Source organism: Haemorhous mexicanus, chromosome 4 (genome assembly GCF_027477595.1).
Source record: "Haemorhous mexicanus isolate bHaeMex1 chromosome 4, bHaeMex1.pri, whole genome shotgun sequence".
NCBI classification, from domain to species: Eukaryota; Metazoa; Chordata; class Aves; order Passeriformes; family Fringillidae; genus Haemorhous; species Haemorhous mexicanus.
Genome location: NC_082344.1, coordinates 17468979 through 17486693, shown reverse-complemented (window position 1 = coordinate 17486693; position 17715 = coordinate 17468979). Strand labels below are relative to the sequence as shown.

Below are 17715 nucleotides of genomic sequence, written 5' to 3'. Positions count from 1 at the left end.
CTTCCCTCAAACATTTGTATCCTTTTTAACACTTAAACTTCCACTGTTACAAAACAGTATTTGCCTTCTCCATTTTTATGTCGGCCACCACAATTACAGAATAGAGTACTACACTTCTAAAGTTGGATCACTCTGCTTCAATGGAATTCTAGTAACTGGTTTTGTTAAACAATATTATAGCTCTCTTATACTTCTGTGTAGTACAACAAATTTTTTTAAAACCATAAGCATATCTATAGATAGCACACATGTACAACACTACAGAGAGTAAGACAGCATCACATGCAGGTGAACTTAAGTAAAAAGCTAAAAAAAGTCTGCAAAACATTAGGTTTTATCTTAAATTCAAAGAGTCTCAACATAAACACTTTTCAGGTGTAAAATGCTATGCCTTAATGCATGAAGTACATTGCAAATAGCTTTATACACAGCCCTGAAAACCTAACTCAGGCTGATCTCCAAATGTAAAACATCCCTATTGTGTTATCCAGATCAAGTTAATATAAAAGCCCAAAGTAAACCTCTCCTTGTACCGGCATGACGGGTGAGCACACAGTTTGTATTACAGAAGACTTACTGTAACAGAAAACTGAACCAAGAAACACAAATACAGCTTTTGGCATGGTCACCACATTATTTCAGCTCTGTCAATTGCTGAGTTATGAAGAGTAAGAAAGAAAAACTGTCTCTGTTTACTCAAACACTTGCAGTAAGAGCAATAAGGTCTTGGAAATCCAGCTAAACTTATAAATCCTAAGTTTTCTGTAATACCCTTAAGACATTTGCAAAGTATGGGATTTTCCACCCAGTAAAGTCTCAATTTTTCTTCTGAGATTTATGATATATCTTTTTCCTATTTAGCATTTACTTAAGACTGAATTATGCAGCGTGAGTGAAGCAGATTAGCATTTTAGCCACATTAATCCCTCTTCAAGGGAATAAGTGCTGAAGCACATGGGTGTTTCATGTATGACTACTTAGACATACAATTGTAGCATTCTTATTTTATAGAAAGACATCACTAATGAAGTATATTTATCCTGTGAAATTGTGGTATTACTCACTTTCAAAAAATCATGTTTGTTTGGGTTCTTTATACATGTAAACAGAAATACTGAAAAAGAAATTATTCAGTTACCAACACTGGGGAAAATTTGGAGCCAATGGATGGAAGGATGGAAGGTAAAAGGAAAAATATTTGTTTCTTCATGTTTGTCCTGGTTTAGGACAAATTTGGGACTTAACTTGAGAAAGGGATGGGATTGTTCAGTTTTTATTTATTACTCGACACCTTTTGCAAAGCACTCAGCACAAAATACAATTCTTAAGAAACCATTCTTTTTTTCAAAATGAACCCAAAACTTATTTCATCCTTGCTGCCATTCACCTGCCTTCTTTTACGTGCAATGCTGTCTTCAGCAAAATTTTTACCTAAAAACAGCTGGTCAATGACAGAACTGGAATACAAATGGTTCCTGTGATACAAGTATTATTCAAAAATTGAAGAGTACTTCAGAATAAAAGTTTCAACTTTGTTCCTTCCTCTCATGCAAATTTCAGGACAAGAGACAGGAAAGGGACATGCGAAACACATTTATAGTCAGCCCAGCCAAATACTAAGGAAACACTTAAGCAAATGTTCAGGGAGAAAAGTAAAAGTTATAGAAGAAGAAATTCAAGATACACTTATCTGTAACCTTATCAAAGTATAAAGCTAGCATCAATTTTGCTCTGACAAAATACTGCCAGCTGCAGTTTGTAACGTTTATACAAAGCAATTTTCAGACAAGCCAGAAAAGAGAACAGCTTTCAACATCTAGAAAATTCTAACAAATGAGCATTTGACTGCAACACCAACAAAACATATTCAACAATTGTGCTATTCCAGTGATTTTATCAACTCAAAGATCCATTTTTTCAAAAACAAGGCAAAAGAAGCTTTAAGAAGAAATCAACATTACTTAAAATGTAATTGTCATTACATTTACTACATAACTGAATCACAAATATCTTGCTGAATGTCACTACCTTTCCAAATCAAAAGGTCATATGAAGCAAGGTTCTATTTTTGATTTACACACTTCCCATTAAGACAGCTAACCAGAGCGTTATCACTATATCCACCTGTTTCTTGAACAGTCATGGGACTATATGCAAAAGTTCGGAGCTAATTTAGCTGCGTAACTCTGGAGACTGATGCAAATCCTAATGCCACTAAAGTAAAGAACAATCATTGCAGTGCTTCTCTCCCCGTCTGCATGTGGGCAGTCCAGGCCAAGAAGAGAGGCTGCAGCAAATTTAGAGCAAAGTACTAACACAGTTCTAGACTGAGCAGAAAATACAGAAGAAACAGGCAGTAACAGCTGCCTGTTTTTCTCCCTGAGAAAACTTATCAGTGGCAAGCACTTCATCACCACAACTCTGCACTGAGAGGACCAACGGGGAAAGAAGAGGATTATGAAAAATAAAGCTACAGATAGAAATCCCTCTCCATGGTAGATGCCTAAATTCCTAAAATATTACATACTCATTTGCTCAGCAACCATTTTTAATTTAACAGGGTTTATCCTATTATATCATTTTAACTATGTTACACATGGCACTACAGATGGTGCTAAATGACTCCAGGTAATCAAAAGAATGCTCTTGTGAGATAGTAACATTTAAGAAGTTGTTACGGCCATCTGCAGTAATAGCAGTGACAACAGCTGCAGCCAAAGCCAAGCAAGTCAGATACTTCAAATTATAACATCTGTCCTTCCTAAGAGACCATCCTTCACACCTGGCATTTGCTGCACAAAACAAGACAACTTAAGGATTTGTCCACAATGTATCTGCTTCACATGACCTACACAAACTCCAAACTTTAGCTGCTAACAGTTACATATTTCTGACTTCAGATTTGAAAACCTGAAAATTTTCACTTCTTCCTCTACTCAAAGCTGCTTATTTAGTATGCCCACTCCAGGGAACGAGCAGATTAAACAGAAAAACAATTCCCAGTGTCACTTTTAGCACTATCAAACAGGACTACTTCTGTATTTGCATACTTTCTTTAGTAATTATTTTTTTTAATACAAAGAGCAAATATTATTTCTGCCAATACAAGTTAATACAAGCAGCAAATATTACTCTTCCTGATATGTGTTGTTCTTCACTTCAAAGAAAAATAAAAGAAGCATTTTGCATTCTCACAACTACTATTATTTGGGTTTGGTTTCAAGCAAATATCACGCAAGTTCTAGCATGACTTTAGGTTTTAGGACACCCTACTTTAGGAACTTGTTTGCACAACACAGCCTGTCTCCTGCCTTTACAGGAACAAGCCTCTCACTGCGCTGCCAGTCACCAAGAACAGCTTTTGTGTTCAGTTCCCTCTGCATAACTAAGCACTATGTAAAGTAGTGACAAGCAATAAGATTCTCAACACAAAGATGATGAAGTCCTCTAATTTCTCAGTCCAGTTAGCAGAAGGCTAACTTTTGGGACAAATAAAGTGTTTCAACAAAACACAACAGTTTGTCATTTTCTCAATAGATTTAAAAAAAAAAAGTTATAGCTCCTCATCCCCTAAGTCTACCAGAAGACTTGAGTGTTTACAAATTTTCTTCAGTGACAGTCACTGTTAGTGACAGTCACAGGTCACAACCACATCAAGACAGAAATCCCAAACAACACAGCTTCATATACCACTGCCAAGTTGTAGCGACACGATCCTTGCTAGAAGCTTCAATCCCTATAACCTCATTTCACGTTTTAGGTCATTACTTTCTGAAGAGCTTCAGTAACAGCTATAACAGGTTAAAACAGCTAAAAAAAATACCCATATCACAAATTACATGCTTTAAAAACTAGACTTCCCACCTCCTTTTTTTTTTTTTCCAATATTAGGCAATGACAGAATTAGCACAGCACTATCTTACTGATAAAGTGGCTTTTCAAGAATATTGCTCTTATGGCATTCACAAAGTGATTAATAGACATCCACATTGTCTTAGAACAATAAAGTTTAGCTCATTTCACAGTTTCCCAATTTCTAGTTCTCATTTGACAATTTCACTTTTTACTTTCTTGTTTTTAAACAGGTTTTTACTTTTTGCCAAGTACACTATCTCATGAATTGGAAAGCAAGTAACTAAATGGCAACATACACATAGCAAGTACCCCTCAGAGGATGTTTCATGACTTTAGCTAACAGCTAAAAACCTTGCAGTATGTCCTGATATGTATTGACAGATAATTGTACAATCACAGAATCACCCCACCTGTTTAAAACATGGGGAGATTAGAAGAGGAGAGAAAATCAGCCCTTCATAAGAAGGACAGCTTGTTACACCTTCAGAATGAAAATACAGCTTCAGCCTTCCCACTGCCTTACAACAGAATCTGCAGATGAAACAGAACTAAATATGTGTCCACAACGTAGAAGAACAACGGGTACTGCTGAAACTGCAATATTTCATTCCAGTCTGTAAAGTTTGTGTGGCTATTTATTGGAAAAGTCACATTCTGAGTTACAACAAACAGAACAAATATTTTCCTTTCTGCCTTGTAAATGCAAAAGGAATTCACACTTCACATAAAAACACAATGCAACAAGCATAATGAGGCAGCTCTAGAGCCAGGTACTTAGACTCAATACTCCTTGATTATCAAGGAGGAAGAATAGCTAGTCCAAGCAGCAGGAAGCCCAACACAACTGTTCTCCTTCTCTAGGTTCCAACCCAAATTCCTTGATAAGCCTGACTGCACCCAGCAGAAAACACACATTTGCTGCTGCTTTGAAAGCACAGAATCACAGAACGGTTTGAGCTGGGAGGGGCCATTACCAGGAGCTAGCTCCAAACTCCCCACTGTGCACAGGGATGCCACCCATTAGATCAAGTTGCTCAGGGCCCCATCCAACCTGGCCTTGAACACTCCCAGCAGTAGGGCACCCACAACCTCTCTGAGCAGCCTGTGCCAGTGCCTTACCACCCACTGAGTAAAGACATTCTTCTTGACATCTAATCTAATCCTGCCTGCTTTCGGAACTGTCTGTGCAGCGAGAGTGTGTGTTAGAAGATCTGTTACGAGACCAAAAGCTGAACCCACTAGTCTCTGGAGTACAGCATCACATAGTCTCTGCAAAAAAAGGGTAAAACTTCAGAGAAAATCCTTGAAGATTGCTGAAAGCAGAAGACACCGTGCAATCTTAAGGTATGAAACACTGACTCTTCAGAGCAACTTTTCAACTATCTCAACATCTTTTCCAGTACACATCTGACTGTATAAATACCTTACAGAGTCACAGCACCAGAATATGGAAATGCCTTACCAAGATCACAACTACGTCACACATAACTAATATTTCATCATTATAGTTGCCATCCATACATTTGATTATTCTGTTTTCTTTGACACCATGGTTAATTTAACCAGAGAGAATTAGCTTGCAGGCTCATAATGGGCAATAACTCCTCTTGGCCAAATTATTAACCTTCCTAAACAAAGGCATCTTTGCCTTCAAAAGTCTGAACATTAAGACTGAGGTTCAGGCACCTTTTAATACAGAAATCTGCACATTCAATTACTGCAATTGAGAAATCCTTTACTCTGCATCGATCCCATTGTTATAATGATCAATACCTGTTTTAAGAATCCATATGCGCATTCAAGCATTCTTTCCAATTTGCACGGTAAGGTCACAGGCAAACAAAGCCATTTAGAAGCATCCTTGGTGAACAAATATCCTTAAGAGTTGAGAAACAGAATTCTAACTTCAACTCTAGCCTCATATATGTGAGCAATAGAGCTATAGGAAATATTAAAGCTGACTCTTAGAAGCTGAGAAGTTGAACATCCAGCTGGAAAATTACTATAAATGAGCATTTAAAGCTGTTCACCTCCTTCCCCATATACTACTTTAACTGGAAATTGAAGCATCAAGATCACTCAATGCTACAGAACTCAAATGCACTGCCAACCAGCAGAAGACACACTATTTCAAAGCTAAAAAGCTACTTTGCACAGTAGGTATCATGCATGGTGCAAAATGGTAACCAAGACTGTGTCTGACCAGTCCTATTTTAAGTAACAGCAGCATCACTACACTGAAACACATAGAAATATCCTGTTCAGGATGATACTGGAATTCAGCTACAAGTGCAGGAATGAGGCATGAAACACTCATTAAACCCCACATGTCAGCAATAGCTACAGGATAGTGTCACACTACAGAGCAAATGAAAACACAGATACTAAACAATACGTAACAAAGATGACACAAGCCAAAAGCCACTGAAATAACTCTCCCTCCCATGCCACCACGTGTAAATTAAGCTTAAATTTCTAGCACTCTTGTGTACTTGAAAGTGGGTTTTCCCACAGAGATGAACAAAGAATTACAAAATTATCAAATGGTTTGGGTAGGAAAGGACCTTAAAGACTTCATTCCATCCCCTCTGCCATGCGCAGGGACACCTTCCACTAGACCAGGCTGTTCAAAGTCCCATCCAGCCTGACCTTGAACACTTCCAGGGGTGGGGTATCCACAACTTCTCTGGGCAATTTGTTATCCTGTGAGTGGCCCATCCATCAAATTCATGCCTCTCCAGTTTATAGACGAGGATGTTGTGCCAAATGCTTCACACAAGTCCAGACAGATGACATCAGTTGTTCGTCCCTCATCCACCAGTGCTGCAACCCCATCAGTGAAGGCAATCAAATTTGTCAGGCCCTTTGGTTTGCCCTTAGTGACACCTTGTTGGCTCTCACCAATCACCTTCTTATTTTCTACATGCCTTAGCACAATTTCCAGGAGCACCTGTTCCATGATCCTGTAAAGCACAGATGTGAAACTGAACAGCCTGGACTCTCCTGGGCTCTTCCTTTTTTCCGCTCTTTTAACACTGGGAGTTTTGTTTTCCGTTTTCCAGTAACTGGTAACTTCACCAGTCTGCCACAATAAAAACTTTCCTAATAGGACAGATGGTGACAAGATCGTGATATTTAGATAGTCAGGATTTGAATCTAGAAGCTTGAATTTGAAACAAATAGTTTATAATGAAGTTTTACAACAGCACAATTACAGTGATTAAACTAAACTGCTCACGTGTGATGTTATTTTATGACAATTTCTTTGGGCAGCTTGGTTGCTCCCCCAAACTTCTACTCATAAGCCTAGAATGAAAGAGATCCCAACTACTCTTTGCATACCAAATTAAAGAATCCCTACAGACACATCCATCTTTAAAGAACAGCAACAAAGACATCAAGACTAACTCAGCACTCAAATAAAATTTCAGGGGGTTTTCCTCCATTTCCACTTTGTATCCAGTACTCCAGGTTTCTCAATTTGCACACACAAAACCCAGCTGAAGGTAAGCCTGAACTGACAAGTTTGCTTGTTACAGTCACCTACATCATCTGACAATGTGAAAATTACTTTCACTACATGACTTTTTTTTTGGAGGAGGGGGCAGACAATACACTACACTTACTTGTATCAAGAAGTGTTATATGACATTTTTTTCAACTTCCTCATGATCCAGTTGGAGACGGGGATATCACTTACCTGAAAAATGACAGCACCATCATGAAGCAAGAAATCCAAGTTTCTGCCATCTAAATTCTATCTTTTTGAACTATGTCTAAACAACTCTAGTGATATCTCAGTAACTGGACAAAGCCCTTCACCTGAAAATAATGCACTTTCCAGGAATGAAACCAGGATTTGGTGCATTACAAAGAAATCTTTAGCAAAGTCCTAACATGCAGGCAAGAAATCCACTGTCTTCCAGCTCCAAACCTTCCCCGTCATGTATGAGCAACTAGAAAACTTTATTCAAGCACCTGACCCACAAGGTCTGACATTCGTTTCTTTCTGTGCCTTCTCCCCGTACTCATTAATCTGGCATTTTTTTGCTGTGTATGAGCCTAGTCTTTGCATTAGAGGTGTTACAAGTGCTCCTTTACAAGTCACTCACAGCATCCTCAATCCTGACAAATGGCAATTTGAATCTCCTCCTGCTAAGGGGAGAAATCAGGGTGGCTTTCACTTCCTGCAGAGGTGAGACTTTACCAAATCAGCAAAACTCCCAAAGAGCCATATACATTCCTCTTTAAAAGCAGTACAGAGGAAGGGCACAAGTCTCCAGCACCAGGTCTCAGATGAGTCACGGAATAAACATGATGTCCCTAAGGCAATGCTCCTGCCAATCAGCTGATCCACAGCAACTGCAGCACACAGTGGCATTCACAGATTCCCAGCCAGCTACAGATTCCAGCAGGTGCTCAGACTCATTTCTGCAGCCAAGGATGAAGGCAGCAGGTGCCAGGTCATGGAAGAGGAGGCAAGGGGGCACAGAAAGGACAAAGCAGTGTCCTGGTGTGAGGTTAGGCAGTGGACAATCTAGTGTGGCACAAGATTGGGACCTTACTTTTAAGGTAGAAATGGGCAAGGAAACATGGCAGTAATTTCCTCATAAGCATTTACTGATTTATATAAAAATGGGAAACCATCGGTACACTTTCTAATCCTGAGAACTCTTTTCACTTCACTTTACTGTTGAGTTGAGCAACACTGCTACCCTGTTTAAAACAAAGACAATTGAAGTGATGGAGACATCATAGCTTCAGAAGGTGACCTTTAGTTATAGATTACAAATTGGACAGAGAATCTTTTGCAATTCCAATTGAAAAATCCATTCCCAGCATCTCAGCTCATCTCAGCTGTTCTCCTATTCTATAACAGCAGCAATATATTAAAAACACACATCTCCCCATCTCATGTTTGATGGTTCAAAATACATTCTAAAAATGCAATCACCATTACTCAAGTTTTATACTCCATATCAGATACCTAAAAGCCGGGCATTAGGGCACCTAAATTACATACCGGGATCAAATCCTACAGTATAAGTAAGCTCCCATTATATAGGGAGAAAAAAAAGAAAAAACTTGCAAGTTCTTTTCAATCAAGTTCACAACCACAACAAATTACATGCTTAGTTTCAACAAAAACATTAGCAGGAGGCAGATGCTGACTGGACTAATAGTTTCTATTTGTTTATTTAACAGTAATGCACCATTCACAACATTAGTCATTTGATTCTTATCCTCCCCTCAATGGCATTGTTTTAAGGCTCATCAGCAATTCTACTTCTGTATCACTGGCCATATTTTGTAACTGAAGTCTATAATTTCACATAAAAAAATTTTGGGTTTGGTTTGATGGGCAAGGGGGTGGGGAAAGTGTGTTGTTTTTAAGGTTGGTTTGGGGGTTTTTGCAGGGAGGGGATTGTGGTTTTGGTTTTTTAGGGGTTTTTTTGGTGATGGTGGTTTTTGGTTGGCTCTCTTAAGCACTGATTGATTTCAAGGTCCACCTGGATCATGAATAATCATGCACAAAACAACCGTCTTTAGGAATACTGTTTCAAGCCCAAGAAGTGCAAACAGCACAACTTAAAAGCTTCTCTAGTAACAGATTACTAAAACTTAAAAGTTGCAGGATCTGCAAAGCCTTTATTCAGCAGTTCTACAGCAACAGGGTTTATCTCACTCCTTACCTACCCCCACCCAAATCACATTTGGGAAAGCAGCCAGTACAATTCCCACCCAAACATACAGTTTGATAAAGGAACCACTTTGTGAGGGGTTTACCATGCAAACGTTCAGCATCCTGGACTCCATAATCACACATTTCCCAGTTTACTGTGAAATGCTACTGGTTCTATTCTTGCTGGTCTTTTATTAGAGAAATTGCCCTCCTGCTGCAGTTACCATCTTACCTGCTGCTTCCTGGTGCCTCTTGTCTTTCAGGATTTCCCAAAGAGAGAATAAATAAGCTACAGGTCACCCCATGCATTCTTACAGTTACTGTTTTACAGGGCTAGTCCAGGACAAACCTAGAAATTTAGAGTATCTAAGTGGGGCAAATAGAATAGGCTCCACTTAGTGAATTTATCTCAGTAATTTCTGTCCACACCTCAGACAACAACTGCTGATGGAAAAAGGGGAAATGCTGACACACACATAACACACTTTCATAGAACAGATGAGTTACTCTGGTTTTGATTTCCAACTGCAAAGGAAAGATAACCCAGAAGCTCTTCAAGTCTTGATTTCTTCAGCTGCATCAACAAAGGAGAAGAGGTTTTTGCCTGAAGAATTCAATTCCAGCTTTTCAGTCACACAAAAAATAATCTGAATTTTCTGCATTGATGCATATGGAATTTTTTCCTAGATATATGCAGAACACAAAAACATTAACAAAACTATCCGTATGCAGGCTACAGTAAAGAGACTTGCAGCTCAAACTCATGGAACACTCACAGGAGGCAACAGAGCACATCCTATTCCCACTAGCAATTCTAATTTAAATATCTTCTCAAGGCAGCTATTAACAAGAAAATCATGCCTGTGCTGCTCCCAGCTCCCCATTTACTACTAGGGGAATCCAGTGCAACAGAAGGCATTAAATTTTTCTTCTCCACAAATTAGTTTCTATTTAGAAACTACTTATGCCTATTTATGAAGCTCTGGAACCTAAAGCACTGTGGCAACACAAGCTTTTCACAAATTATTCCAGGCTCCCAGTGTCAGCACAAAGCCTCCAGCGGCTCAGGGAAAGGTACTATTGCAACTCCTGTAGTAACATCATTTGGTGAGTTTGATTACAGCAGTTGTGCAAGGATGCATCTCGATTGCTATCTGCCCTAAACACAGAGTGCTGCGTGGTGGAAACTGCAGTCTCCATTGGCCAAACAGAGCATTCACACAGCAGGTAGCAATAGTATCCTGTTTTACCACATTCACGGAGCCCTCAGACTCCTGACAAACAGCCAAAGCTCACAAAGCTTGAGCGGTTCCCAGAGTCAAATAAAAATGGCCAAACTAGCTTTTGGATGGGCAGTAACATGATCTAGCCTGATATCAAGTTCACCAGAAAAATCCAGAATTAGTTAAAGCAAAAACGTAATCTAAATTAGGACATTAGTAATTAGGTCAAGCTAATACCAAAAACTATTATGCAAAACGTTGCGAAGAGGCCAGCAAGGCCTCCGGGGGCTGGGGAAGACACTTGAACAGCAGAAAGTTAGCTAACTGTAATTAGTGATTATGAACAAAAACTTTCTGCCAGATTGACCCATTTAAAGTAAATAGAAGTTTTTAAAAAGACATGCATAAACTTAATGCATTCAAGACTGAATTTAACAGAATATATTTTTAAAGAAGATAGAAAAAGACAGAAACACCAAAGGTAGCAAGAAGCTATTTCACATTCAAGTGACTAACTGGCAGAGCTTATTTCATCTGTGCAATGGATTAAAGCTTCTTCCTTAAGGCTCATAAAGAACTTGATGATTGCATGAAGACAGAACCTATCAGTGCTTTAAGCTGGCAACTTATCTAGCAAAAAATAAGAGGTCAGAGCAACGCATCAAGTCAGAGACAGCTCAGAATGAGAGCAGGTTCACCAAGAGGTGGTAAAGCAAATATACAGATAGTGAATGAAACCACTGACAAAGCTCATTTTTATCTTTCATCACACTTCAATCCATAACACATGCCAAAAAAAAAATCAGGCTTGATGGTTTTCAGAAGGCAGGGACTTCTCAGCAAACTTCAGCATTTGAATGTACACCTGATGAACCACTAAGTACTGAACACTGTACCAAACCAACACTACCTCAAAAAAAACCCGAGCAAATACTTCATCTTTGATTTTCCTCAACCTCCAATGTTCAGCCAATACAGCAACTTCAAAAACCTTCTCTGCACTCACACTCATCTTCAAAGAGATTATTGGAGGAGTGAACCAAAGTGTGCTGATTCAACATGCATTTATAAATATCCATTTTTTTATCCTTCTGCAATATCCAGCCTTTGTGGCAACCTTGACATGCCATCCACCTGCTTCCCTGATGCTTTTGACTAATTTCATTCTATTCCCTAATCCGCAGATGCTTTTCCTGAGCCAGTCCATATGGCCCCTAGGTTTCTGTGCTCTCTGCACTGCTGGGTCAGGTCCATGGTCCATCCAGCCCAGGACTGTCTGGCAGAAGCAGCAAAAAACACTACACAGAGACAGTAAAGCAACTGCAATGGAAACCTGATTCCCACTCCTCTGTTACCAGACACCACCTAGAAAAATCTGTCATTGAACTGATGTGTTCCCCTCTAAAGGGGAGTTCTAAGCCACGCTATAAACACATTTTGACCAGGCGTACTTGTAGAACAAACTGCTAATTAAAAATTGTCAAACAAATTTTGCATTATTGAGACAAGATACACATAAATGCACAGCTCAGCTTTGCTTTTTTGACTTTATGTTTGTGCAGAGTCTATTAGTATCAGTAAAAGATGCCAACACTGCCATAAAACACAAAGCATGTTCCAGGCTTTCACAGACGCTTGAAATCTCATATTGGACACACGAAGCTATAAAAGTCTGGCAACTTAGAGGAAGAGTAAGCAAAACTGAACACTTTCCCATGCAGTCTTTGAAATTTTGTCCTCAACATATTGTTGTCCTACATAGTGCTTAAGTTGCAGCTACAGAGATACTACAGCCAAAGTACAAACCAGCTCCTCCTCAGAGCCTACACAATTTTCTTCTACATTGCTGCACGCCTAATTAAAGACTCCTGTTACCACCTCACTACATTCCACATCTTTCTCAGCCAACACAATTTCCCTCAGTTCCTGCATATACTACATAGAGTAATATTTCCACTAACTACAAAGTAATTAGTCCAAGTTGCATCAACACCTGAAAAAAACCCAATATGCATCACTTCAATAAGTAAAAACCATGCATGACCTCTAACATAGCTGACTGTTCCATTTACTATGGTTTTTTTTTTAAAAAAACCCTACCAGCCTGACCCAGCTAAAGCCACAGACTTACCTTATCATCTGTACTTTAAGCGGACAGAAGTGACTGAACTAGGATAACTGTAGCCAGAGGTATATTTACTGGGAAGCTACTAAGGAAGACTATATCTATTAGGAAACACACAATATTCAGTGATATTCTAGGAACTACTTGGTTACTCTCACTTGTCATCAGCATTGATAAATTTATGTAGAAAATAAAGTCTCTGAAAACATACAGTAAAGTAATGAAAGGAATGCATTGTTATAAAGACATTGATGGCGGATTTTTACTACTGCAATACATTTAATTCTATCAGCATCAACTTTGGGGGGTTTCTACAATGTGATACATGCAAAGTAAGTCTGTGACAAGAGATGAGAAAAGGGGAATTCAGACTTGATTAAAACCATTATGAGTTACAGCTTTGTAGCTGCATTAGTGTGCCAAAACCATCCAAATTAGAAAGGTGATGCATCAGCAGGAAAATAATCTGTAAAAATTTTTTAAAGTTAGTTTGATTTTTTATTTGTGGTTTTAGTTTGTCTGGCAGAGGTCAAAGAGCTGACAAATTAAATTTACAAAGCAATTTAAGCCTCTGCTCCTCAGATCCCATTATTTTTCCTCCAAAGGTGATAAAAACTTGTGTTTCTTTCTCATTTGCACTTTGCCACTCTTGGAGAGGATCTCATAATCCATGAACAGAATCAGAAACAACTGCACATTCTCTTCACCAAAGAGAAATTTAAAAAAAAAAAGTTATTGCAATGCAGAGACTGGGGGGGAAAAAAATCGAGCCAAATCAAGTAACAATCTATACCATAATCAATAAAACAATTTGAAGCACTAAAGCTTTTTTAAACAAAACTGGCTTAGAACTATTTTAAGTTAGTAAGAGATTCCACTGCAAGTAATTTATTTTTTCATTCTATCATCTTCTCCAACCAGGAGGGGTTTTTATTTTAAAAAACGAAGGGGGGCAAATATGAGGTAATGAACAGGAATTCACCTGATTTGTATACAAAGGAAATTAAAGGAGATATTGCTGCCCGAAGTCAATTAAAATAAAATTCACAATGCATGAGGAATATATATCCATAGTTTAGCTTAGTCTGTCTAAAAAAGTATCAGAACAGATTAATACTTGAACAAGAACGTGCTTTCAAAGTTGTCCACAGAATAATCAGTTTCTTGGAAGCTCCTCTTTCCCTCTTCACTTTTAAGAGGTGTGGAAATACACAGACATATTCAACATGGGCTGGGAAGCTGTGTTCATTGAGAAAACTGACCAAAACAAAGAACATCAGCTTGTATGTTTCTAGGAGTAGAATTTCCAAAGACAACAAAATGAAACTAGTAGAGTTTTGATGCTAGAAGTGAGCTCATTAAGCACTTTGTTACACTGCTGGACAGAGAAAATGTCAGAGGTGGCTCTCCAAGATCCAACACTGCTGAAGTGAACAACTTATTTGCTCGAGTAATTAGAGCTACAGAGGCTTACATTTCTTTAGTAAGCAGCAGATCAATTACTGTGCACTTTAGATTTTTGACCTCCTGAGTCTTTCACATATAGAATGCCATCATCTCTTAAAGATGAGAAACACCAAGACAGCACTTTGGTCTTCTCTTGAAAACCTCCTTATGCTACAGCAAGTTGGAAGGGCATAACTAAGAGCAACATGTTTTCTCAAGAAATTCAAATTAGGGCACCTAACATCCCTGTTTTAAAAATAATCTCTCCATGTTTTAGGGTGGTTATGCCATAAATAATAAATATGCTAAGCCACCTTTCCGCCCAGATTTGCCCAGCCCTCCTTGCACTCTGGTCTAAAGATGCCTCAAACTAGTGACCAAATAAAACCCCAGATAGCGCAGGTGTCTTCTTTCCAAATCTTGAGGAGCAGGCTAGCAGATCTCTGCTCCCATCCCTGGTGACTGCAGCAGTGACTCACCAGACAGAATGAAACCAGATAGGAGGAGATACAGGGCTTAACCCCATCAGGCAACAGCAGATCAGGGAGTGATTGTCATACCCCCTGCTCAACCGGCACATACCCAAGGAAACACGCTCCCAGCTCCATTGGGAAACAAACTACCAGAAAAGCCAGAGCTAAGAGTCACCTTTTCAGATAAAAGTTACAGATTTTCTGTACACCCACACAGAAGAAACCAAGTACACCACTGTTAACCAGTACTTGACACACCTTAAATTCTGGTCAGTGTGATTTCAGAGGTAATAACTGACAAAATGGTCAGAGGTAACAAATTAACCGAGGCAGAACACTGTGATAGATGAATGAACATTGCTTTGAAGGGAGACTTCATATCCCTCATATCCCAAAAGGTTACATCAAAAAGTCAGCTTCACAGTTTTTATTAAAAAAAAAAAAATTCTAGAAAATAATGGCTTTCTGTAACAAAAATTACAAGTTCGTTGGCTGGTTTGATTTTTTCACGCATTTCAGTATCTTCCAAAATACCTGATTTGCCAGCTAGACCTTTGCTATTGCTCCAAAATTTGTATTTTGTTCTCACATATCCACATAAAGTGTCCTTACTACCAAACTGTTGGCTGTGTCATGATACCCATCAGCTAATAAAACAATGTGGGGCACAAGCATGACCTTTAGCCTCCCACACGTAGGCAGGTGTGCTGAAATGGTTGAGGAATCTTCTTAGAGAGGTCAGGGTTGCTGTTTCACTTGTAGAAAAAGTGAGAACACAGTTTCAAAAATTTCCAATGCCAGAAACTCTCCCCTGTCTATCTGGGAAATGAAGATCCAAGAAAATGCAGTCCACAGGTCAAATTCTCCAGACCTCTTAATCTAAAATCAAGGGTACTCTAAATCATGCTGAAGATTTTGCTCCTCTTTTCTCCAAAATGTAGCAGAACCAGAATCACAGGAATCAAGGAGCTTTTACATTTTTAATTATTCTGCTGAACTTCTTTCCACTGCTGCCATAAAATACACCTCCAGCATGCCACTCTAAAGGCTACACTAGAAACAAAGTAAAATTTAACACATTCATGAACAATTTCCCCTCACACAAGTGTCCCAAATTCTAAATTATTCACCAGAATTTCTTTTTGAACCTCATGTTCATATGTGTGAGCACTCTGTTTAGAGCAGGACATTGTCAAGTGGACTCCAAGTACCTTTAATCACTTCCTCATACTTGAAGCATCCATGAAACCTCTGATTTGCACTTTATTTTTGTCACTACTGCCATTCCCCTATACTGAGATTTTCATCCAAACAATCTAGGGCACTACACTGTTAATGCAAAAATATTCCAAGACAAATATTTATCACAACCCAAGAAGATAACACCAAAAAACATGAAACAGACACTGCACACAAATATTTAGTGACCACTGAAACTTGCATGTAGCAAAGAACATAAAAAACAAAATAAGTGAAATGCAAACAGACTAAAAAAAACAGTATGACTTTTGCCTCAACTTTTCTTGTTACTGAGCTTTAAATTATTAAATGCACTTCCTGGTTTGTCAGAAACCACATTGTTTTAGAGTCAGAACTGCTCACCCAAAAGATGAAGGAGAGGCGATAATTGTTTTTAGAGATGTTTTGAGACCTCTGGTAATAGCAGAGTATCTTTGCTAACTTGAGGTTTTTTCTCGTAATATTTGATCTCCTGCATCAAGGAAACATTACTTACCAGTCTAATTGCTTTAAATAAGGTAATTTTAAAGCAATTGGCCCAAAAAGTTCAGTGGTATATATTAAATTTGTAGCTTCAACAAGGAAAAGCTGTATCCTCAACGTTCAGTGAGATCTGTTATGAAATATTAGATACAGCCACACAGCATTCAAAAAATAGCAGCTGAGTCCCTAATTCATTAATTAAAAAAAGGACACTGAAACCATATTCTACTCTTCCCAAAAAGCAGACTGAGTAAAACATGTTTGAATGAACTACTCCCCGACACCCTCACCCCCTGCACATGGAACATGAAAGTTCTACCTACTTCCAAAGCCAACAGGAAGCAAGAAAGAATGTAAACATCTTTGAAAAACTGCTTTGACTTAAAACAGTGTGTGTTTTTTGATGACAGCTTGAGTAACTAAATTAACATTTAACTTTCTTGTTGAATACACCTGTTAAATGTTTGAACATAACAATACGCTTCTCATTTCTAAATAAAGAAACGATTTCTCTGAGGAAAACAAAGGAGGAGGATGCTTACAGCTGATTCAAGTATAAGAGTATCTATAAAGAGGCTCATATGCTTTTTCCCCAGCTTTTGTGGTAAGGAAAAAGAACATAGTTGAAATCCAGCATAGTGAAAGCGTAAACATGCAAAAAAATATTAACAGAAAAATAGCATCAAAAAAACTCGCTGATTCTTCTGCACACCTGTGCTGTTTTTTCCCCTCATTCAGGCAATCAACTTACCAGGTTAAACACAGTGTCGACTATATCTCTGTTGGACACTTCACCAACTTCCACCAGTCCTGTCAGTACAGCAAATTTCATCTTAATGCCTCGGATGGGGACTCCTGGATTCAAAGGCTGCAGCACACTTCCCCCTTCAGCAGCATTTCCTTCTTTTCCCGCTCCTCCTCCTCCATCATCACTTGTTGGCTGAACAACTTGTTTGCCTTCACTCGCCATGGCCAGTTCACCGCAGACTACGGCTTCCAGCGTCAGCCCCACACGCTCGCCACTCCGGGAAGACCTGGTCAGCCGGGAAGGTGAGCGGCGGCCCTCTGCTTCCTTCCCTGGAGCTCCGGTTCCCGAGGAAAGCGGCGTCCGGCGGGGGAGGGTGCCAGGCGGGCGGGGAGGACGCGCCCTCGGAATCGCGGCTCTCTCCTCGGCAGGAGGCGTCTGTC

General features: G+C 39.1%; 1 protein-coding gene across 8 annotated transcripts in view; it reads right to left on the bottom strand.

The window, feature by feature from the left end:
- The window catches only part of LRBA (LPS responsive beige-like anchor protein), a 370012-nt gene extending 352515 nt beyond the window's left edge, over nucleotides 1-17497 (bottom strand). For all 8 annotated transcript variants that reach the window (XM_059843942.1, XM_059843943.1, XM_059843945.1 and 5 more), the window contains exon 1: nucleotides 17279-17497. In XM_059843942.1, coding sequence (XP_059699925.1) covers nucleotides 17279-17497 — 219 coding nt within the window. The remainder of the gene's footprint in view (nucleotides 1-17278) is intronic.
- Nucleotides 17498-17715: the final 218 nt, after the last annotated feature.